This window comes from Odontomachus brunneus, unplaced genomic scaffold, assembly GCF_010583005.1.
Source record: "Odontomachus brunneus isolate Ranch 3 - 2012 unplaced genomic scaffold, Obru_v1 Obru_scaffold_235, whole genome shotgun sequence".
NCBI classification, from domain to species: domain Eukaryota; kingdom Metazoa; phylum Arthropoda; class Insecta; order Hymenoptera; family Formicidae; genus Odontomachus; species Odontomachus brunneus.
In genome coordinates this window covers 201,637-227,463 of record NW_022639685.1, presented here as the reverse complement: position 1 = coordinate 227,463, position 25,827 = coordinate 201,637, and the positions used below count along the sequence as shown (strand labels likewise).

The following is a 25,827-nucleotide window of genomic DNA, read 5'->3' as shown; positions in this document are numbered from 1 at the left end:
TCTCTCTCTCTCTCTCTCTCTCTCTCTCTCTCTCTCTCTCATCCAACCCACCCAAGCATATCCTAACCTCGTCGATCACGTCATTATTAATTAACTAAAAGCGATAGAACATAGCCGCCGGGGCGATCATTAAAGGAAGTGGTCCAAAGACAAGCGAGAGTCAACGCGGCGTTTACATTGCCAACTGTATCGTGCATGCGACGTCGCTGTGGACTTCCTGTCGCGCGTGAGTTGAGATCTCATGTCAACCGTGTCCAACCTTGTTTGTTCGTCGTCGTCAAACTGAATACCGCGAAGAGCGAAGGAGTTCACATGTTGAAAAGAAAATCAACCCTTCGAAGCATAAGGGATCTTCAAAATTCAGATTCTGATAAAATATTCACGTCACGTGTCTAGAACGACAACCCACAATATCATTCCTTTTGAAATTAATTTTTTTTTATTTTCTTATTTTTACAGAATAGGGATAGTTTCCGTGCAACCACTATGTGCAATTACCGTGCGACATAATATTTCCATTCCTAATCGTTTTCTTTACTTTATACTTCTTTTTTAGGCAATTATCTATTTACCCTATAGGAAGTATAGTACAAAATAACATATGATATGACTCGTTTTATTACAAATTATGAAATATTTAACACTATGTATAAGTGACCTCACGATGAAACTACTGTACTTTAAGAGAATTATGGAACCTGCAAGACCTACGCGCTGGATGTTAGTGCGAATAAGCTGGAATAAAAAGAGACAGTATTTTTCATAACTTTAAATTTAGATCAGAAAGAAATATGCATTCGGGAATCTTAAGAGAGGAATTAATTAAATAATAATTAAAATTCAAAGTTGATTTGATCGTGGAAGGTTTGATACACCGGATGCAAGTCCGGAGAAGTACATCTGACACTATCAAACATTATTCTCCCATTCTAACTTATTCACATTAACATCCAGCGCATAGCTTCTTACAGGCCCTATTTTTTTCAATTAAATGTACATCTTAAGAACCTTTAATGTATAGTTTAGTTTGAAAAGAAAAATCATGTAAAAAAAGATTAAATAACCATATTAATTATCATATAACGGAAATTTGTGATAATCTTCTAAACAACGTTAGGCATTAATCGATTGAAATTTTAGTCGACTAAAATAATCGACAGGTCGATCAGCAGAATTAATCAATCGTTAAAGGTCGATTTGAATAAATATGCGTTGATTAATAATTATTTTTATCAGTCGTTTAAATTATTTGTGAGTGTATACATGACGATTGTTGAATTTTGATCATTGATTTGCCAATTATTTTAATCAACTAAAATCTTAATTAATTACTCGATAAAAATAGGGAGAAAATACACAAGTCATATAGTTCAATAATGTTACATTATTGCGTTATAATAATATTATATTGTATAAAGTAGATATATTCCTTGACTATAGAAATATATTGTCAAGTTTTACCTGATTATAGAGCACTATACAATCTGTGTGTATAAGCTCTTAAAAGCTCTTAATACACTAACTGATTTTAATTATTTTTATGAAATAAATGAAATATATTGGTTAAATAACATAAGAAATTGAAGACTCTTTTGATACATAATCAATTCGCAATAACATCAGTTTTCTTTTATTTCGATTAATTGTGTAGAAGAATCTTTAATTTATTAATTTTTTTAATTTATTAATTAATGCGCAACATCGCTTTCAGAAGGAAGTCTATTGTAAAAACCAAATGAAGAAAGCAGAAAATAACGCGCAGTCGACACACTCTACGCGATTCTACAAAACCGCGCAATATGTGAACGTCCCGCTCTGTCCACGACGACGAGAATGCAAATTATCGTCCGGCTATTCGACAGACGAGAAGCACCGCCATTCTCGGGCTAGACAAAAGCCTCCCGCCCTCACTCCTCGTTTGCCTCATTTTGCATTAGTATTTGCGCCAATTGCGGCTCGCGCTCATTATTCAAAACAAAATGTACGTACGAATTCGCGTGCGACGGAGGCGGCGACGGCGGCTCGTGAGAACAAAGGTCGTCCTTAATTTCGACTAAATGTCCCGCATGTTACCGCGTGTCCACCTTGTCGACATCCGGACGGCCGAAATGGCGTAAATTCATTAAGTCTAATCCGCGCGACAGCGCGCGCGGCTGTCGTTTCGTTTTGTCACACGCGGAAAATTTACATTTAACGAGCGGCTCACAATTGAAGACAAAATGGCGAAATTAACGTTTCGACGGTCTAAAGAGTCGATGGAATGGGAACGCGTTTCGAAACGCGACGCAACGCGACGTGAAACGATACAATAAAACGGCCGGTGTCCGATATGCGTCTCGTATTCGCGACAAGCACGTCGATAATTACGAATGACGCGCAATTCTCTCGACAATTATCATATTTCTCGTTGTAGTCCCCTCGCTCAACTTGCGCCACCCTTGCGCGAGAGAAAGCTCGGAATCCGACCGAATTTCCGTAGCAATAGGTGAACTTACTTCGAACGGAAGCAGCGGCGTTGTTTTGCGTTCGGAAAGTCACTTCGCTCTGTTCACGGCTCGTTCGTCCGATTAAGTGTTACACGGAGCACCACTCGACTAAACTAATTAACATAAAATCCGACTGACACTGCAACCGTTGCAAGATAAATACAGCACGAGCTTTTCAAATAAAAGCGCATGAAATAAAGGAGGGCACGCGTCGGCCGTCCCTCGACTGTGCAGCCGGTAGTGTATCGATTGCGCGGCTTTATAAAATCTATATACCATTTCACCTGTTTTCACGACGCATCTAAATCCCTGATTCTCCTCGCGGTGCCCGTAAAGCATGTCTCGTTTTTTCATTAATTTCATCATTCATTCCTTATATCCTATTAACGTTTAATGTTTCTGTTCCACCTTCTGACAATTTGCTTAACGATTCTCTTCACCAGTCTCTCTTCCTTTGTTCGGTAAACAATCTAATTATAAATATGTTTTCATCGTTGAAAGCTATCAGATCAAATTATAAAATTCGGAAAAGTGCATGCAAAGGTGAAAAGGTGTCCGTTAATTTCAAAGGGATCGAGGTTTGAAAATAAGTGAGAAAATTGGAGGGCGCAGGCGACAAAGAGAACGGAGAGAGCTGCGGAAACGCCAAGACGGTGAAAAAGCGGCGCGGAGGGTAGTAGGAGAGGGAAAAGAGGATAGGATGGAAACAAGAAGGACTAATTTCTCGGCGGCGCGGACCGTTAATCGCAGCGGAATTAAGAGAACGAGGAGACGGACGAGATAAAGGCAAAGAGCGAGAAGAAAAAGGGGGTGAAAGAGGCGACGTAAGGGGATGCACGCCGGTCTCGAATGCCACCCCCTCTTTAGACCGGTCCGCCGCTCTCGTTTCGTCTCGACTACCCTTCCGGCTCGCTTTATTCGGACCCCCCGCGGCGGTCTTTGAATTCACGTCGAGGAGAAATTTATACGAAAACTTGACAATGCTCGCGCGCGCGCGACGTCGCCCGACCGCACACCGCCTTTCAAATCCTCTCTATCTTTCTTTCTCTCTCTCTCACTTCCCCGCACGCATACATGCGCGTGCAAAGGGGTGGAAAACGTCTCCAACCTGGCAGAAAAGCTCGCGAACGACGACGCGTTTGGCGCTGGACATATGCGACCTCGTGCGCGCGACTATGAATTATATTCGTTATAGGAGCTTCACCCCCGTTCTCCCTGTCCCCCGATATTTCCCACTTACGCCACAAACCCCTCTCGATCCCGGATTCCGTAGCGGTGCGCTATTAACGACGGGTAAACTCCACACAAGGACTTTCCGGCTTAAAACTTATCGTTCGTCCTCGCGCGCGACCACGTCCCACTTGTCCGATTCCCGAAATTATGAACGGCGAGATAAGCGTTCTCCAAACTCGCGCGGCTTTTATCTCTCCGCTCGCTCCTCTTCCGTCCCCTTCCCCGTTCTCTCCCCGGTCGCTATAGCAAAACATAAAATTTGGCGCACTTCAAGAAGCTCGAAGGAGGACCCTGTTAGGAGAGAGTTTGGCGAGGAGCCTCGTTACAGAACTCATTTAACGAGAATGCATTTCCCAGAGGAGGCTCTAAGTCTCTTATCGCGCCGAAAGGACAAGTCTTTGACCCAACACGCGCGCGCGCGCACACTCACACACTCTCACATCCACCTCTGCGCGTGGATCTCTCTCTTTTTTCCCTCTTTTGGAAATTTTACGCATATCTGCGCGCTGCGTTAAATTTCTCCGCGGTCGTCGCGTCTCTTTCCCAAGTTACTTCTTTCTTTTTACTTTCTTATTTTTACATCAGCGTGAGATTGCGCGATATGAGAAAAATTAATCCTTTAAAATGCCACTACGGACACGTGGCGTCCTCTTCTCCCGTTCTACGCGCCCCCGAAATAAAAAATTCTTATGAAAGAAATTAGCCGCGAAGTCTGCGAGAGAGACGAATCAGGTTCAGGTTCAGATTCACTTGTTGGTTTGGGCGATCTCACGATTTTCGCCCTGACACCATTTGTACTAGGAATGAGTTACAAGGGATATGAGTTATAAGAGATATGAGTGAATAAGGCCTTGGCAGATTCCAAGGCAACGTTCCAAAAATCACAGGTCTGAACTTGGTCAGACACGTCTTAACGTAACGGCGGTTAAGCTGGAACTTTCAGAGAGACGAATTGAAACGAATTATTCGGATCACACCGGCGTGAATCATCCTTAACGCTAACTTGGTGACTTCATGTACAAGAAGCGGCTTCGTTTCCGAGCTTTCAATGCGACTTGACGCGCCTCAACCGCGCCATCCCGCAAACCCGGGACGGGGAGCAGGCACTTGTCACCGATCAAAGCCGATGTCCTTTGCAGTAGTTAATACGTTTACGAGCTTCTTAGTTCCATTAACCAGACACTAGGCGGAATCAACGACGGCGCTCACCTCCGGCTCTCCCGATGCATATCCAAAAAGCCAACTACGAATCTTCTTGCACTTCGCGTCTACTCGAGAAGTCGGCCCGGCGCGCTTAATCGCGTAAGAACACGTCGGATGCTGTGGGACGTCTATAATAGTTTCGGAGTGCTATGAATTATAGGATGACACGGCGTAATCGTGACAAGTTGGTGAGCGCGCGTGACACCGTTATATCTTCCGATCTTGCAGTAAAGGACACGAGCAAGTCTCGATACAAGAACGTCAATCCCGAGACTGTCGTTCGGGATTTTAATAGCGCATTATAAAGCTCAATTAATCAACGCAACTATGCAATCAAGTGTCACCTGCCATTTATTTCCGCGGTTTAATTAATGTCGATTTTCTCAATCCCATCGACTGTCTCGTTTTCTTGCACATGGAAATATAATCGGCTGACCAAGAAATCTTTCCAACCTTTTGGTAAACAAACATTTAAATCACATATCTATCTCTGTTTTTCCTTCAAATTGAACAGAGACAGATATATAATTCAACCGCTAGTTAGCTTACCAAGAAGTTGAGAAAATCGGTTCTAAGTGTAGCAACAACTTTTCTTCGACGATTTTGCAACACGTATCTCATGTTCAATAAGAAAACATATCTCCTGAGAATTACTAAGAAATTCTAATTGGATACGAGATGCGTTACGAAAATCATCAAGAAAATGAGTTGCGATTTTTAATCATACGACTGTACATAGACTTTCGCTACCAATTTTACCTTCTAAAGATACCATTTTTTTTTTACTTTCACTTCATTAAATACATTAACGTAATGTAGTTTTAAAAAAGATTAAAAGTTCTAAAGTTCTAAGTTCCAAAGGAACGAGACATTGATGTTCTATTAGAACTTTTGAGGATGGTATATTTATCCTAACAGTAATATCAATCAGTCGACGAGTTGATTGCTGATAGCAAATTCATGAACAGGACGCGAATTGCTCAATCCTTACACTACGAGCGCTATCGCGAAAACTACTCACTTTGTCACATACATGCCTCGAAACGGCATGCCCATAACTTTCATTTTCATTACCTCTAGGCAGCTATTAATTACCCGCAATATCGACAATCGATTCTCACCGAGCCGCGAGCAAGAAAGCGGGGAGAACTCGGCTTGAAACGGGAATCGCGCCCGCCGTTTCGCGCTTCAACGATAACGCATATCGCCGTTTCTTTCGCGTCGGTAATGCCGACGATAACTTTCGCGGTTTAGCTCGTTGCTCGTCGGGGAATCCGGCCTTCATCCGGCCGCTCGTCGTTCTCGAGTTTCTTCCATCCGCGTACGAGCGTCGCGAAACTTTGTATCCCTCGCATATCCGCATTATTGTGCGCCATAAATACGGGAAACTCGACGCCGCCGAACGAACGCAAGAAAAGGGACGTGCATCAGGACGAGAAAAGTTTTCACGGCACACAGGCGCGGCAGTATCGAAAAACGCTAAGATCGCCGTGTCAGTGACGTTTGAAATTTTCCTTAGCTCTTCAATTTTCTCCTCGCCTGTTTCTATTTATGACAATGGAGCTATCTCAAGCAGTTCCAAGCGGCTTTCAATTCTCGAAATATTTCTATGTGCTGTCGATTATGATCTCCTCACGGGGAGAACTGCTATAGTTGCTACATTCATATATTTCGTAATTGAAAGGAAAATTTATGTGATTTCAAAGTAAATAGATATGACATTAGAAGTTGTTCTGTCTATGTTACACAGATCTCACTATATTTATATATACCAGTAGTTCTTATGATACATAATGTTCAATTAGTATATCCTTGCATACATGGGTCAACAACTCGCGACGCAGTCGCGGTGCACAAGTCGAACGGGTCAAAATAATCTGAAAAATAATGCCTCCGTAAATACTTATGGAGTCATTAGTAATGCCACTTAGTAATTCGCGCAATATTTACTCCGTAATTAATTAAAACGTATGGGCTAATAAGCGTACGAAAAGTACGGGTTCTGTAGAGACAGCTAATGCAAGTTAGTCAGGGTATAAGAAAAATAGCTTCTTTTTGACCGATTTCATAACAGCGATAAGTAACAACTGGTTTCGGTCGTCACATGCTGCTCGTTACTTTCAAAATCAGCTATTACTTATCGTTGTTAAAAACTCGTCGGAGGTAAGCCAATTTTCTTATACATTGACAGCTATTTTTCATTAGACATCTCTATTTTTAATGATATCCTTATTTCTACGCGTTTTCTTCATATTTTCTCTGTATTTTCAATTTTCGATTATACGCATCGAATGCGGCACCGAACGCAAGACTTTTGTATCGCGAGTAGTATCAATCGCGTCTGGTATGAAAGTTACGAGAGTGTAAGGTGTGAGGACTTGCTACGAGTTGTTTATGACAACCGTAGAAACTAAGAAAATTCCCCAAGAGGCTCGCCAAGCATCACGCGCCTCTCGGTCGCGAGTAGATGTGTGTGTCTATATGTGTGTCTACGCCGTACACACATATATATATACGCGCGGAAAATCCGTACCCGGGCGTTAACGTGTTTTATGGTGGTCGAAACGAGGACGAACAAAAGTTTGCCGCGTTGCCTGCAGAGCGTCGCAGTGACGCCGCGAAGGAGCCCTCCTTCCCCAGGCTTCCTTCGAAGCTGCACTTCCAGCCGTGTAAGTTGTATTTTTTCCAGGGACAGGTCGCGGCCGTTCATTTTCGCTATAAGCACACCAGCACGTAATACACTCTGAGAGATGGTCAGATTTACATTATAACGTTTTCCGTGTTATTCGAACGTCGGTTAAATGAAACGTAACGCTTGTTGCCGACTTTTCCAATTCATTGTGTACACACGCTCTTGTCGATCAATTCATTATCGAATAATCACCATCGAGACGTAAGTTGCACTAAGGATTTCTCTAATGCGTATTTGCAGTTACATTAAGCAAAACTATTTTAAAATTTACTTGTGGGATATAAGGTTTATTCTTGCGAAATAAAGTTTCTTTCTATGAAATAAAAACATAGAAATAAATTTTTTAATTTTTTCTTCCCATTATAGCTACTTTTCGAGTCAAAACGTTGATTCCATATCAAGTTTAAAGTGAATTCTGACTTCATATTAATTCTAACTTCATATTAGTACTTCTATGAAGTAGTCTAACTTCATAGGAGTTAGTATTCCATGTTTTAATCGAATATGTCCCTTAATGAGATACATCAGACTCACTCTTCAATTGCGAATGAAAATATTCAAAATGAATTCGGTGATTCAAAATGAAGGATTCACTCTATACGAGCAAAAAACCATTCGAATTTAAATGGCTCAGTGGTCACTCTATTTTTTAAGCAAAATTTCACTCCAAAAAATTTACAAAGAACTTACTGCAGTTTTGTTCAAATTGAGTGTTACAGAAGGACTTACTTTAAAATTAAGAAAAAAAAATTAAATTCAGCTAAACTATTGAAATCGAATATCAAATAATTGTCACATAAGTCATTGTGTTAAGCCTTAACAAAACAGCGGCAACTATCAGTAGCATTAGAAAATAATAGTTACTTTAATTATACACTCGAGATTCCTTATTGATCCTTCAATCTCGACGGAATTTGCAGGCTTAATGTACGAGCCAAAATTTCGACTCGAGAGTTCGCTCCTTCATTACATCGATCGATGTGCATAACAGTAAATAGTACGACGCGCAATTTCGAGATTGGACCTCTCTTTTTCCAGACCACGTGCCTAACAGAACTGCCAGACGTGGCGCCGTGCAACGGTACCGTGCGACTACCGCCGCCGTGCGAGGACTCGCCCAGCAGCGGCAGCAGCAAGGATCGTAGAGACGAGAGTCCTCACAGGAGGTGTCGGGTGTTGGCACCTGTTTTGCTCCTAGTAGCCGCCCTGCTCCTTGGATGCCTCTGTCTGCCGTTGCTCCTTCAATCCGCGCCTGCCACGCACCAGCAGAGGCTGGACGTGATCAGGAGGATCCTCACTGAAGTGCCTCTGATCGACGGGTGAGTGTTTCTAATTCGATATGTCGATATACATCGTCTTCGAGCGCTTAACGGCACACGAGGATAAATCTCGACGTGCGAAGGAAAAAGTAGATTTCGAGCAGAAAAGGAGATTTCGACCTCGTTCGTGTGCGCCGCTGCAGCACTGAGAAAAATCTTTCGGTTATCATAACAAAAGCACGTTTGCTGTTTGGGATCGTTAGGGAAACAAATCGTATAGTTATCTTTGCAGATAATTTCTCATCATTGGTTATTTTAACAAACATGAGCCTAAGATACAAATCACATTTGTTCTCGTCTATTTAGGCTACACTAATTACGTCTTCATTACATATAAGTGTTGCTTAGAGCAACAAATTGAAAGTGACAAATTTGTTCCCACTATGGAGTCATTTCCCATGTCTCATATCAGCAAATCATTTTGTTAAATTAACGAAACTTTTTCTTTCAGTGAGTACTCAAGTGAATACGAATATTTGTGAAATATCTCGATGATTCCGCACGGTATAAAGTCTTGTTAGTAGAGAGAATGATTGTCCCGAAGTATTATCATATATTATGTCGTAATGATATCAATACTATGCGCGAGATACGCAAAGCCCGATAAATTCGCTACGATTCAATCTTGCTCATTAATCTCAAGTTACATTATAATTTGCAGGTACCGAGAGCACACGTTATTACGCGCAGATATATTCAAAGTACCGTATTACGAATGTAATGTTATATCATAACTGATACTTCGTCCGCAAAGAAGAGAACACCGCGGTCGAGAACAGCGCGGATTTTCAAAAGCTAATATCGCTTTACAAACCCGAATTCTAAAAACCCTTCTAAAATAAGTGCGTCTATCAACGTTGTTCAACGCGTCCATCCAACGCGCGTATAATAATATTCGTTTTTCAACTCGCACTCTCGACAGCCAATCGTATATGACGCAATCGTATATCGCATAAAACGCCTTGAGAATAAAACCCTCGGTTATCAGAGCAAAATAAGATTTGCTGCTTGATGATTACTAAGAAAACAGATTGAACAGAGTTACCGTTGCAAGTCACACATTTCTCATCATTTATCATTTTAACAAACATTTATTGCCTGAGGTACAAATCGCATTCGTTTTACTTAGCTTAGGTTAGTTACGTCTCTATTACAGAAATGTCGCTTAGAGCAGCAGATTGAAAGTAACAAATCATTTGTTCCCACTACGGGGTCATTCGCTGTCCCACATCAGCAACCGTTTGCTGCGGGCTCTAGTGTTTTGTTAAATTAGCAGAATTTTTTCTCTCAGTGCGCGCTTTAATTTTCAGGCACAACGATTTGCCCTGGAACGTCAGAAAGTTCGTACACAATCAACTTGGCGAGGTCAACCTGAGCAGCGACCTCGGCAGGGTCGACCCTTGGGCCAGATCAGACTGGAGTCACACGGACATCCCTAGATTACGCGCTGGTCTCGTCGGTGCACAGGTGAATACAACGCACGGTATTTATTAGTTTCTACCTCATCCCCTCCTCTCACCACCCCGCAGCCGCCACCCCCACGATCTCCCGCCGGTCGTTATTTCTATCTCGCCTGCTCGCCAAGGACATACTTTCTATTACGACACTCGCCAGCGCTGTCCCGCAACAACGATATATCTTGCCGAGATGTATTTCAGGAGGGGATATATCGATGTTACGTCACCTGAGCGACGACCAAAGAAAAGAGATCGTTCTTGTCGAAAATGCGACCGAGATCCGAGGTCGTTCTGTCGATAGCGCGCAGAGTCGATGCAGCCAGCTGAAGCGCGTGTTGAGAGTTTTCCGCTCATTGCACGCAAAAGGTTCGTCGTGTTTCGCAAACGAAATAGAAAATGAAATTATCCAGTCTCGAAGGATTCATCATTTTTACGAATAAAATAAGATAGAGTTTAATTTTGATGCGCAACATTCGTGGCGTTTAAAGTCGTCGGTTAGAAAATCAAGAAGGACAATGCTGAAGAAAATCACGCGGAGAAGAGCCGACTCAAAACTATTTATAATATCGGAACGAAATGAGCGACATCAATTCGAGACTTTTTAGACATCTAACGGGAACTCTATTTTCCTTTTAAGGATGTAAAGTTGCCCCGTAAAGTCTCTTCAAAAAGTACAGTCTATATATTTCATTTTAAATTACTTCTGGTCTTTGAACTTTTATTTCTGAACCACAATGAAACTTTGCATACATCGTTTTGAATATTCAAAGTGCACGTATGCAAAAATTTAAATTTTTGTTATTATATTTTAATGATCATTTCCTTGATTGAAGATAGCATCATATATAATAACATGGTGAAATATTTCCAAGCATTATTGCCGTTAGAGACATCACTGATGCGCCATCAAAATATCACCTGATATTATCGCGTTGGCTAGACTTCAACAGTGAAATAAAGTAAAATAACATAAAGTGAACATAAAGTGAAATTGATTCAGACGCTAAATTAATGTCAAATTGTTTGCAGTTACTTTAAGATACAACAAAGATTAATCTCTAATTTTTTCGAATTAAAAAATTTTTTTATTTTAATCAATTTTTGGAATATGTGGACAATACACCTTTAATATCCAAATTTCCCACGAGAATAGAAAAATAGTAAACCTCAATCTAATAATAAGCAAAGATAATATAACCGGAACGTATCACGTTCTGCGATACGCCTCGGGACCACGCCGGAGATTGGAGCCGACTGGCGAAATCCCAGTAACAGGCTTTTCATAAGATATCGCTGGAAAATCGTTCGGTCCGGACAGACTTTGATCCGCTTGGCTACCGTCGGCCGCGTTAACGTTAAGAAGATTAACGGAGACGCAGCGTTTGATGTGTGGAAGCAAAGTTCCGGTGGCGAGCGGAGACTATTCCGTGCTGCAAGTTTATGCCCGCGACTCTCGACTACGGAGGTAATCCAAGTGTGGGCAATTAGAGATCTGCGAGCGACACGGCGCGGGAGAGGGGAGGGAAAGCAATCCAACTTAGACAAAGACGGCTGACGCGCCATATATGTCTCTCCAAGCACGACGTTATCGATGAACTAGGGGGTGGGCAGGGGAGAAGGTACGATCCGCCATCGGCACGTAGAGAAACCTACAATTCCATTCAGCCAAGCACGTAAAAGCCGACCAATTACCGAAACATATTATACAAACGGAGTGACTAGGCGCGCGCATGAGCCCGTGGCCAATTGTAGCAGCGAGCGCTATTCGTGCTAGTGCTAGAGCGGCCATGTAGTTTGCAAACAATTCCAATCCATTATCAGTTCCATCTGTAGTTACGTGGTAACGGATCGCCATTGGTCGCGGGTCGCGTCTGTAATACTGCTCAACTACGGCCGCGCCAATCCAATCGACTACAAATGCCACGTCTGTACAATGATTTGCACATGGACAATAAAATAGAAAATTCACACGGGCCTGACGGAGGCCGCACACGTAGCAGAGGCGATCACTTAACGCCGATCAGCGACTAACTAACGGGTCACCGCGCCGATCGTGCGGTTAGTCAATCGCAGAATCTCGATTTACTCCGATAATCCCCGATGAATCGTGTACCTTTGACGCTCGATCGACCACGGGGATTCCTGCGACACTCGCTGTGTGACGGTTTGTCGCGATGAGACAAAAACTCGCTAACGCCCGGTCGATCGACGATGGTCGCTGGATACCACAGAGCGAGGGGGATTCCCTCTTCGCCAGGAAATCGCGAAACCGCATCGACGTTCGCACGATCGATCGCGCACGACATCGTAAAAATCCCCGCGAAGCACCACGCACACTTACACACACATACACACACGCGCGCGCGTGCGCGCGCGACGTCTCGCGTATTAAGACCTCTCAATAAATCCGAAACTCTCGGTATCCCCAGCCTCACATCGTTGCTCTCAATCGCCGTCTCGTGTCTCGATAAGTTACGATCGTTGAAACGGGTCAACAAGTGAGCACTAACTCTTATCAGAACCAGGAATCCCGAGCCTGTTCGATCCCGTCGTCTCTTGCCATCTTGCCGAGATATTGGCAATCGACAAATACAGACGGAGGTAGGGGAAGCATCACCCACCTCGAGTCCTCATCGCCGTGTCCACGAGGTGTCCCGGAAAGAAAGAGAAAAGAATGTCTGGGAAATTGAAATGCCGACATCGGGAACATTTTGTGTCGGCTCTTCTCCGCGTGATTTTCCTCAGCACTCCTGCATCTCTTAATCGATTCTTCTGATTTTCTAACCAGTTAAAACACTTTAAACATCACGAAAGTTACGCATCAATATTAAATACTCTTTGGATACTGAAAACTTGTTATGTAAATTGATAGAAAGAGAACATTATATTTATACGGAGTCGAGGTCTTCTTTCAGCCATTGTTATTTGATAACTCCTGAGACTCATTTAAAATATTCAACACTTGAAATTTAGTTCTGAAGATAAAATGTCATCGGACTTAATGATGTCAACTTGTTCGCATTTTGTTCGTTTATTTCGAATTTATTAGATAACGTCGTAATCAAGGTGAAAAACGGCGAATCAAAAGAACACCCTATGTATACGGCAACTGCGATGTGTGGAATCCGCAACTGCGATATTTTTATTAGTAGTAAGAAATGGATTTCTTTGATCTTCGATAACTGTTAACTTTTTAATCCAATTCGGCACACGAGCATCTTTGAAAACTTCAATTAGTCGATTAAAGCTGATAGAATCGTTTTAGCTTCGAGCGAGCGAGTAAGGAAGGGAGGGAGGGAGGGAGGGAGGGAGAAACCAGCTGCCGCAAACGGCATTGTCTTCACTTCCTCCGTAACTCGCGCGTCAGACGCACAATGTCCGTGTTATTTCGTCACACGATTGGGAAGATTGCGTTTCAGTGTTAACGAGGGTCTCTCACATACACACAGATGTACACAAACACACACATGACCAGGTTATACCGATTTTTTCATCAATTTTCATCGACAAGTGACGCAATCCGTAACATAATTGTACACGGTGTTCTGAATTATTGATTGTAATGAACGTTACAGGATGTTTATCTTATAAATAAGCCATGCATCGCGGTGATAAGAGCAATAAGCGACGTAAAAGAGTCATAAACGCTCGTAAACGATCTAAATTAATCAGTCGCTATTATTCGCATGCTTCCGATGCTGTGCATAATTCATCCATATCGGAAAATTTCGCGAATAAATGTGTGTGAAACAGCGTGCGCGCCCAATCCGATATTTATAACTTGTTACTCGTGCGCGCGCGCGCGTCAAAGCGCAGCAGTTACTCCATAAATTTCATACTTCGCTATAATTCGGGCGATCGTCCTTATTCTTTCACAGCCCGTCGTAACCCCCGTTAATCAGGCGATGGAAAAAGTGAGAGAAAATGAGTGAGAGAGAGAGATGGAGGGAGAGAGGGAAAGAGAGATAAAGCGAAAGAATAAACGAACACGCTCAAGACGACGCGCGGGAGAGCGCGAGAATTATGTTCCAGTTTCGCCGATTTACGCCAAATCCAATCTCTGGGAGCGCTACGTTTGTTACTGTTTGTGAGCTCTTTTAATCCAGACAATTTACTAATCCCGCGCCGATGGGTGAACAAATAGCGCGAGTCATCACCCTCCTAATTCCGGATTTAAAACGGATTTATAAATCGCCCGGCGCCTTCCCCGTCATTAGGCTTATGCTGAACTGCTTAACGTGGAGGAATGAATTTACCGCGCGTGTCGAAAACTCGGTATCATAAATATCTTTGCTTTGACAGTTCACGCTGGCTGCATCAAAAGCAGCCCGTTAATGAATGTATTAAAAACAGAGCGCGTTTACCATCGCTAAAGCTAATATACGTTTCACAAAAATTGCAAAATTGAATCCAGAATATTTTCCTGTCATACACGTTTTTCTCAAATAAATAAAATATTCACGGAAACAGCTTTACCTTCCTAAGATATTTGCTTTCTCAGCGCGATTAAGTATCTTTCACGTCGAGCCTACAATCGCGACCGGGATCTCGCACAGAGAATTTCTTGGCATCTAATTGAAGCTAAGTTGAATTAGAATTTAGCCCGTTTTCCCCAAATAATTATGGAAATAAATAGACAGAGAACCCATGTTTGGGACAAGAAAGAGATACTTAATTGGTGTCGTAGTGAAATAACCAATTTGGGCATTCTAACCAACATCTATGCTGCATATGGTAAAATCTTAGGAAATTTCTATGGGGGACTCTGCGAAACAAACTCGCAGAAGACGTGGCCGATAGTCGTGTGCTGACTATTTAATCGATGGCCAGGCTGATATAATCCGACAAGCGGCGAGAGAGGCTTCGCACCTCGATCTGCGGCTATATTTGCGATTAGCCAGTCTCTTCCCCACGCCGTCATCGATACGGGCGTCGCGCGGCCGTTCCTCTTGGGCCGCGGAGGATATTAATGGTCCTCTGGGCGCGTTCCATGACAGAGCCAAGCCAATTTCGATCTGGATCAATGGCGACACCATAATCAGCAAAGCCCTCGGCAGAGCCATTCACTTAGGCAGAGGCTGCTGGCGGCAATCGCAGCGCTAATACGTCGCTATAGAGAAGCGCCGATATCTAAACACCCTCTTCCACCCACCCAGCCGCCCTGGCTTGCTCACCCAATCTTCTATCATACTCTCGCATCCTGGCCGGCCGTGCGCTGTTCACACAAGCGTGTCCTCGCGGCATCGCCGGGCCGCGTCCGCCTTCGAGATTAGCCAGAAATTAGATCGCACGATGGTCGCGCCCGAGCGAGTGGCCACTTCGTGAGGAATGATCGCGTGACGAGGAATTATCGAGGAATCTTCGATCTCGTACGGGAAACGCGACGAGGCGTGGTAAAGCAGGACGCCAGTCGAGTACAGTCCAAGCGCGAAAGTCGTCCAATATGGACCGAACTACTAAATGAAGTAAAACAAAGCGCCACGTCAAAAATTAACCATATCCCATATTAAACTTCCACGTACAATATTGGGTCTGTGAAACTTGAACGAATATCTGGTCGATTACTCTCTTAATTACTTGAGACAGAAATTTCACTCAGAAAAAAGAGCTACCACCGAGTCACAATATTTTCACTGAAAATTTAAGGGTAAATTTAGTGCAGAGTTAGAGTTGGGAATAATTATTTTTTTATTAATTATCGTATTTAATTGATATGAACCAATTCAATTGGAAACCGTTTCACTGATATCTCTGACAATTGATTTCAACAAATTTTATCGGAAACCGTCCAACTGACGATTGATTTTAACGAATTCAATGAAAGACCGTTCAACAGACGATTGACATGAGCAAAGGGAATTAGAGAACGTTTAATTAATAATTGGACTTGGCCAATTCAATTAAAGGCTGTTTAATTGATGATTGAACTTGGCAAATTTAATTAAAGGCCGTTTAATATGAGCAAATTTTGTCGATTTAATCGAAGATTGGTTGATATGACCAATCTTCGATTACCAATGCCATCTTTCCCCTTTTCCTCTCAACGCGGTCCTATTTAGCGCTTCTCAATCATCGGCTTCTTTCACGGTGCCACGATGCTTCGGGTATAAATATTATCCACAAAATTAATTGTAACCTTGAATAATCGAACACTCTTCGACTAAATCAATTGAATATGCTCGTATTAATCGTCAATAAATCTTTGATTCCCTTCCCTTATATCAATCGTCCATTGAATCTTTAATTGAATTCGTTGAAATCAAGCGTCAAATAAACGTTCGATTGATTTTACGTCTATTAGTTGAATTGGAACATATTTTTTCAGTCAATTATTAAAGCTAGAAACATTTAATTGACATTTTTACAATTTTGGGTGCAGTCTACCGTTATAAAAACATAATACATATTCGCTCTAATCGATTAAAACATTCGTTTATATGAAATTACTGTTCACCCCAGCTTGAGTGAAATATTCACTCTTGCAATTTCGAGTGGCAGTATTTTCATTACTGCTTCGAGTGAAAATACTGCCACTTTTCGTTCGTTTTAAATGAGATTCCACACCATGAAATTCGGAGAATACTGTCATAACTTTTATAAAATTTAAGGAATATTTCATCCGGGAAATTTTCAAAATAGCACAAATCTGCAGATTTTGATTTTATTGCACCATCATCTTATAGTTTTTCCACATCTTTGACGGAAAATGTGCCCGAAAATATTAACTTTAACTAAATTTATGATAGTTAAAAGTTGCCCGAATCTGACAGACATAGATTACACTACGTTCCAAAAAATATGATTGTCCGCGGAGAGAGAGAATTTTATACTCCTAAATTATTCTCTTAATATTATATTTTGTTATTAATCACGGTACATCATATGACTCTTGCCATGGTAGAATCAAGCCAACTTGGATCAAAGACGATTCTACAATCAACATAGCGGGTCTTCGGCTGAGAGCCATTCATTTAGGCCGAGCGTTTCTCCGTTTCGAGGCAAACGCGGTCGCATTTGTTTGAACGTAAATCCACGGTAACAGTTGCAACTGTGATTCTTGCGCGCGTACGAGTTTCCTACGCCACGAGTGCTCGGCCGAGTCGCCCCGATAGCGAGGCGTACCAAGCGATTAGTCATAATGGGCCGGCTCGTATAATGGTCCGAATTCAAAAGGGGGAGAGAGAGAGAGAGAGAGAGAGAAGGAGACGAAGAGAGAAGGGAAGCCCACGTACTCATTACGTATTCTACCAAGCTCGAGCTGCAGTCGGAACTTCGACAAGTTTGCACCGACACTATTTGAACGTCGAGGGAGAAGGGTGAGCGGGGGTTAGTTGGCGGACTTGGTAACGGTGCTGCCAGTGTCAATGAGCCGGTAAGGTCGAGGGAAAACTTTAGGCTTCGATTATCGAGGCGCTAATTACACCGACTCGCGGACTGCACAAACACGCGCGCGTTCGCCCCGCGCGACTTAGGGTAATATTAAAATTTCCCAACGTTCGAATTTCGGCGAATCAAATAATGCAGTGAGAAAAGTGACGATTCGTCATAAAGTTTCCGAAAATTCGCGAAAATAATCGTTTGCGTGGCGACTTTCAGCGAATCGATCGCGTCTACGAGTAACGCAGAAGTTGAACGGAGAGCACACTGTCCGAAATCGTAGTATCCTTTGAAATCTGATTAGCAATCGTGAAACGAACCAATCAAAGTAAACAGTTCAGTACGATCAAACGTGTCGATACATCCCTCACATATCGGATTACAGATACAAGAGCGAGCGACAGCCGATCTGCCTCCTGTCCGTGCTCTCACCTGTCTCTCACCTGCGCTTGTGTCTGCCGTTACGTCGCACATATGTTATTGTCAAAATCATGTCTCGCCCGTAATACACCGTGACATTTGACTTGCCGAGATTTTAAACGCGCTAAACATTATTCCCGTCGACTACGCCGTCCGTAATTGCAATTAAATTAAATTCTCGCAGTTATAACCGCGAACAACTCGCTTACTCGAAATTACATCGCAATCTGCTGAATACGGTGACGCATTATTAAGTTTTAATTGGTCCCACTAATTCGACTGTGATGACCGGGCGAGCAGAGCGCCGATTTGACGGAGCGACTTCTTCCGTGGCAGAGCGACTTCGCAAGCCGGCGGCATCGAAACTGCACTGATACAATGGGCGAAGTCGACTGAATATACAGACGGTAGATGTCGATACGTCAATCATCCTTGAAAACTGTTAGAATCCAGTGTATGTTCTTGCTCACCTTTAGTATCTCGGAGGAAGCACCCCAGTATTATGAGGCTCGATCATTTTGAGGAAACAATAGCCTTGGAGCGACACGCGTAGCATATTCGATTCAATCATTAAAGCCGCCAGAAAGATAATAAAATGATATGACAAAAAAGCAAACGTCGATAGAAAATGAAGAAATCAAAGTCGTGCATGAAAGTATACAGAGTGTCTGGACTTAAGTGTCCGACCAGTCATGTACAACTCATACAACTGGATAGAGAACTCGCTACTGCTTTGTAAACTACTACACATGAATTTCCGAGATATTAATGAGAGAAAATTGATCAATCGACGCACATGATGCGATAGAACAAACTCTGCAGGTAATCCGAGTAGACATGTCTCGAGATAGTCGACTGTTTCCTACATCGCCCAAACCCAAATGTATTATTTTAGCTGAATCTTTTTCTATACGTTTCTTACCGTTTTGAGCCACGTAACATTTAAACGTGTCAAATTATAATTTATACATCCTAAACGCGTTAAATGATATGACTTAAAACGGTAAGAAACATATAAAAAGAGCTGAAGTCAAGTTACACGCATTTGAAAATACTTAGATCTGCGATATACTGACAATCTATTCCTGGGCTAAAAACATGATAAAATTGAAGAGAATTTATATGAAAAAGAAGTATAATCCTATTCTCTCCGTGTAAGTCATCCTACAAAGGAAGATATTTTTTAGAAAGCGAGATTGATAATACGAACGACAAAATTCGCAAGAAATAATTCACAAACCTATCTCGTACATTTCGAGGACGGAAAATCGGAGATACTCCAGAAAAGTTATTTTCGAACATTCTCGATACGTTGTCATATCGGGACAAGATAGTGGCGTACATCAGACGCGTTAACTACAAAGGGCCTGATTTAATATCCAACGTCAAACGTCGAAAACACATGGCGCCGCGAGCTTTCTTTCGACTCTCCCTCTATCTCTCTCTGTCAATCGTCGGCCGTGTTTATCGCGACGGCGATTTGCGCGGTAAATCGCAACCATCCGGCCTGGTCGGCGATCCGCCGCGATACGGAGTTTAACGAAAGTCAGTAGTAGCAGCGACAGGTGTCGATACGTCAATCAATTCGGCGGGTCGATAGGATTCGGCATACGCTACGTCCTCGGCTACGATGAGGAACGCGGCGCGGTATCGGCGTGAGGGTGAGGGGGCCGCGAATTGGCCGTTATTACGAGAGGGGTATTATAGGCGTATGCGGTGCTGGCGCACGCAGGACTGGTTTACGCGGGTCCATTTATAGCGGGCGTATGGCGCCCCGTCGGTATACCACTATCATAATTAGGTCATATTGGATAATAGTGCTGCACCTGGCCATTCCGAGGGAACGGACCTGTGTACTCTCGCAAGTACCCCGAAAAAGATGTGTCATCGAGAAAGTGTCGTTCAATTTGCGCTGATATCGTGTCGAGAGCTGTATCGGTTATGCCGGACAAAACCCGAGTTATGTTCTTTCGATCTTTGCTTTCGTAGAGATAAAGCGCCGCATTGATCTACGATTTTATGATATACAGAATCTAGATTTAAATGTCCAAGTGTTTGTGGACAGATGAAACCCGTCGAACTCAATGGAATTTATTTATCATTTGGTAGACTATCACTTACTGAGATATTAATGGAAGAAAATTGGCGAATAAGTACATGCGATATATCTTATTTGACACTTATAAATCATCTAGTACTAATTCCTCTGATGAAAATAATGATGTACAAAATATATTATTCGGTGTATAAAATATTATAATATAAACGAGAGAAAATAAAAAATGGCAGTCTGTAAATAAATGCATATATATGTAAATATTTATAGTCAACTCTCTCAAAAGTTAACGACCTGAACATGTTATCAAAGTTACGTGCTCCCTTGAGTAATATTAATAAAATTTTACACATAGCTATTTTTTTTTAAATTGTTAATGACAAAAAATAGTTACATATGCGGGTACAATATACGATATTATTGAAATATTTATAGGTAATTTGGAGTTCGTTTATCTCTTCTGATACAGTAACAGCTGATTTACTGGTGGGAGAAACGAAACGCAGCGCCAGTAATTCTCAGTACTGCCAACTTTATCTTTTTTACTGCAGCAGTCGCAGCTATTTTCGAACGACAGAGTCATTATCGTTATGTTGTCGTTGCGCAGCTTTTCTTCCATATATTATATCTACGATTACATTACGACACTGTCGTTAAAAATTCAGAATTAGCAGGCAGGAAACAGATGCAAGATATGTCTCTTCAGACCGCCTAGAGAGCTGGTACCGCGCATCGATTGGCCAATTTTCTTTCTTTAATATCTAAATAATCTCCATGGTGGTCTACAAAATGTTGGAAAATCGTTCTGCTCATTTTGACAAATTTCACTTGTACACGCAAGATACCTAAATCCAAACACTCAGTATACGCAAATCGAATGCGAGCATCTACGTCATCTGATGAGCGTTTCATACGTGTCATACGTCACACGCAGAAAAACCTATCCTTTGTTATACATATGCATTATTCGCGTCGTGATATCTCAGTTTGATAGGCTTCGATCCGACGGGGGAATGTTCCGTGGCGTTCCGCCAGCGGTAGCGTTTTCGATGTCAACTGTCGGCTATCGCGATTAAATTTGTGTAACGTTAACATTATTCAAATTCGCGTAACACTGCCATACACGCGGCATCAATTTGAGATCTCAAAAAATAAATGACGTTATAAACGGCCGTTGAGCATGTAACCCAATTCGATATTCCCGCGGATGTGTCGACGGAGAGTACACTGCAAATGCAAACGTATCATTTTTTTTTAACGCATGTAATCTGGCTGAAGTTCTGCTTATAGTTACGTTTCTCGTGCCACGTCTCTAGTCACGTCATTTAACAGCTTTGAGACGTGTAAATTATAGTTTAATACATGTTCAAACGTGATACACGAAGTGACTTAAAGCGGTAAGAACCGTGTGAAAGAAGAAAGATTAAACTGAAATAAGACACTTGAATTCGCACTGTATCAAACAGCCGCGCGCACAAGGAGTGTCTCGTTTATAAACGAACGGATGATGCTCGCAAGAAGTTCTGCTTCGTTCGGAACATCCCCCGACGTTCGAATCGTACTATTATCGGCGGATTAACGAAGCGTATCCACTTCCTGTTCCGTGGAATTGATCGAAGCTACCGGTTATTTTTCCGCCGTTCCTCCCATTTCCTGATCGTAAAGCACGCCGCGCTAATAACGAGACGTGTTTTATTGCGCGGCCCGATTCGCAAAGGATATTGATTACCTGGGCTTTCTGCCAAAAGGTTCATTTCCGGCATCACTCTGAACAGCGATGATGACTCACGTCGATCGCTTTTCGAACCGATCAACCGCTCGCGCGCGGAATAAGCGACGCGCCGCGATCGGCAGGGACGTGAGACGTTTTATCATTTTTTCTGGCTTTTTTTGGAAACGGGGCTCGAGATCTCGTTACATAAGCGCGGAATAACAACGACGGAAAGATTGGTCCCCCTCGATCCACCTACGTCGCGCTGAAACGAGAGAAGTCTTTCCGCCGCTATTATTCCCCGCCTGTGTGTAACGGGAGCGGGCCAAATCGTTGTTTACTCCGATCTGTAACTTGGCACCGGAGCCATCCGCTTTAAGGGCGCAAATAAAATTCCGCGCGCTAGCAAAATTCGATTCTCGATTCCTCGTGCCGGGACAACAGGCAAGCCCAGAGCGGAGCGCAAGGAAATATGGCTCGGAATTTCTAATCCCCTTTCTTACCGCTCGCCGAAAAGGTATCCGACTGAGGCTCGTAAAAGCCGGAAAAATATCATTACCTCGACTCCCTATCGCGAATAATGCTCGATTTATTCGTTTCACTTCCCGCGCGACATGAATTCACCGCGATTCGCGCGAACTCTGCGAGCCGAAAACTGATTTGGCTTTGGAAATAATACGTACTCCACCAATCGGATAAATATCGCAGCAGCGAGCGAAAAACGAACAGCACAGATGCCGCAAACATGCACCGTATGTAATGGGAAAACCTGTATATGTATGTCTGTGTGTGTATATATATGTATGTGCTGAGAGAAAAACATACAAAAAAGAAGAGATATTTATTCGATGGGTATTAATAATATATTTACTGCAGACGGAGAGAATATTATGGTTTCTTTGCATATAAATTCAATTTTACTCTTTGTTTCTGGTAGTCCAAAAAGAGACTGTTAGTAAAGTCCATCTTACTAAAGTTATAGAATTCTATGGCAATTTTTATAATAAAATTATCTCCTTTTGTACTAATATACATATTTTTACATCGAGAAAAAACTTCTTTCAATTAAGAAAATATATATTTTCCTAAAACACACATTGCTTTTCATAAAAGCAATTATTTATTCTATTTAAACAAAAGAATTTAGATTTAAGTAAATATGTTATTAATGCTTATCAAAAAAATATTTTTTATTTTGCACATGTTTTTCTGTCTGTGTGTATTTAAGATTGAAGTACCAATGCCCGGACACGTATTTAATCCTGGGCATTCTTATTCATTTTGTGTTGTGTGTGTGTGTGTGTGTGTGTGTGTGTGTGTGTGTGTGTGTGTGTGTGTGTGTGTGTGTGTGTGTGTGTGTGTGTGTGTGTGTGTGTGTGTGGTCTTTAAATATTTAAGCTTTTAATATGAAATATATGTATACATGTTCCATGTTGAAAGCTTAAATTCGTATTTAAAGACCAATAAGAATATCCAGAATTAGATATGTGTCCGGGCATTGATCTTTCTACCCTATATCCACTGAAAAGAAAATACTTGAAAATTTATTTGTGAGATGTAAAATTTATTTCTATGGAATAAAATTCGTTTCTATAAAATAAAATTTTATTCTACAAAAATAAATTTTCAAATACTTTGTTTTCAGTATGCATCCGCACACAGAAAAATAACCTAATAAAGAACAATAAGAATATCCAGAATTAGATATGTGTCCGGGCATTGATCTTTCTACTCTATATCCACTGAAAAGAAAATACTTGAAAATTTATTTGTGAGATGTAAAATTTATTTCTATGGAATAAAATTCGTTTCTATAAAATAAAATTTTATTCTACAAAAATAAATTTTCAAATACTTTGTTTTCAGTATGCATCCGCACACAGAAAAATAACCTAATAAAGAACAATAAGAATATCCAGAATTAGATATGTGTCCGGGCATTGATCTTTCTACTCTATATCCACTGAAAAGAAAATACTTGAAAATTTATTTGTGAGATGTAAAATTTATTTCTATGGAATAAAATTCATTTCTATAAAATAAAATTTTATTCTACAAAAATTAATTTTCAAATACTTTTGCTTCAGTATGCATCCGCACACAGAAAAATACGTACTCAAATAAGTCCCTGGAACTCGTTTCAAGTATTTCATAATATGTTTATATGTCTGCATATGTTTATATGTCCGCAAATCTATCATAAGCTCATCATAAACATCAAATTTATTCAAAATACATTCTGCATCTTAGTAAATTTAGTATTTATTATTTTAAAATTCGGTTTGCTTATTATTTAGAATCGAATAAACTTTTTCTTAGATATAGTTTTACAATATTCTTGTAAAGAGAAAAAATTCTTCTTTTGAATGCATGATAATGTGAGTTTTTCTATGTGTAATATTTTTTTAAAACTATTTTATGGAAAAAATATATTCTTTATTGAAGATAACCATTATTTAAAAGAATAGAAGATAAACTGTATGGTCGCTTTTTTTAACGGTAGAATAATACATTTCTCTATGTATGTGAGTTTCAAAAAGTTTTTCTCATGAGAAAATAAGATTAAGCTGCTTTGTATTACTTGCACGAGTATTGCTATTCGGGTGGTGCGCGCGATGCATCATACAGAAAGTCAGGTATGCATTGCGCGGAATTCGGCAATACGGCCGGCGGAGAGACTTCGTTTCGATGTTTGTGTTCCTGAACGATGATTTGAAACTGGCGAGCGCTGTCGAAAGGATAGGTAGATGGGTAGGTAGGTAGGTTAGCAAAAAGATACAACGATCTCGGAGCTTTTGCCGCGTGTTTCATGCACGATGTCCGCCTCTCTACGCGAATTTATTATAGCGAACTCATGGAGGGAGAGAGGTTTCTCTCGGTCGGTTATAAGAACTGCCTTTTCAACCCTAACCCTTGGCGGTAAGATACCGTCTAATAAATGGCCGAAATACTCACAAGTGCTCGTATAGCAGTACGGCATATGCGACGTGCTAAGGCAAAAGGCCTTTTAAACGCGCGACAAGTAATAACGCGAAATAAGCGCGCATCGAGCGCGGCAAATTTGCATGAATTATTCGCCGCGTGAAGAAAATATTTCGAATACGTGCGAACTTTTGTCCCGCAGCACACGAGTCTCCGCGGAAATTCAAGAATAGCGCAGCTGTGCGCACAGAGTTCGAGTTCGCAAGTTGAATTCCAGTTTCCCTCTCTCGCGCAGATATCTAACTCATAATTCACCTCTCCACCGCCGTAGCATAATTCGCGACTACGGTATTTATACTATTATATTTCTGCGCAGAATGAACTAAGTGGGCCCCGTAGCCGCGCGCTATCTCGGTAACAATGGAAATCCGAAATTCGGGGAAGGAAGGGAACGGGCGGGAGATTCGCCATATGCGGAAACACGTGCGCGCGATTGCACGTTCGCACTCGGATTGCCTATTGACCAAGCCAGAAATTAGAAACCGCGCCATTGAACGCCTGAATACAATTCACACGTGCCGAGTACTTCAACTATTATTTTACACGTGACACAGGTAATTTCGGACCAACTTGTTCGGATCGACATAAATGCGAAACTTTGAACTCGATGTTACCTACAACGAGCTTTCATGCGCGCGAATCGTCGGCTTTAATGAACTCGCTCGATTTCTCTCTCTTGTTATTGAGAAAAAGAAGCACTTGGCATATTATTTAACACAAGTCACGCGCACTTATGATGCCGCGTACTCGCCGCCGGAGGCAATGCATTCAGAACACCGGATGGACTTCCTTACCAATATCGGGAAGTTCAGGTTTCCCCCACAGTATCGGAAAATTCGACTCTTTCTCTCTCTCTCTCTCTCTCTCTCTCTCTCTCTCTCTCTCTCTCTC

At 41.8% G+C, this 25,827-nt stretch overlaps 1 protein-coding gene across 1 annotated transcript in view; it reads left to right on the top strand.

The window, feature by feature from the left end:
* LOC116852576 (dipeptidase 1-like) overlaps window positions 1-25,827 on the top strand; it is a gene marked incomplete at its 5' end in the record, with an annotated part of 148,808 nt that overhangs the window by 64,370 nt on the left and 58,611 nt on the right. The window contains 2 exons of the mRNA XM_032833078.1: window positions 8,653-8,933; window positions 10,244-10,400. Of these exons, the coding sequence (XP_032688969.1) occupies window positions 8,653-8,933; window positions 10,244-10,400 (438 nt within the window). The remainder of the gene's footprint in view (window positions 1-8,652; window positions 8,934-10,243; window positions 10,401-25,827) is intronic.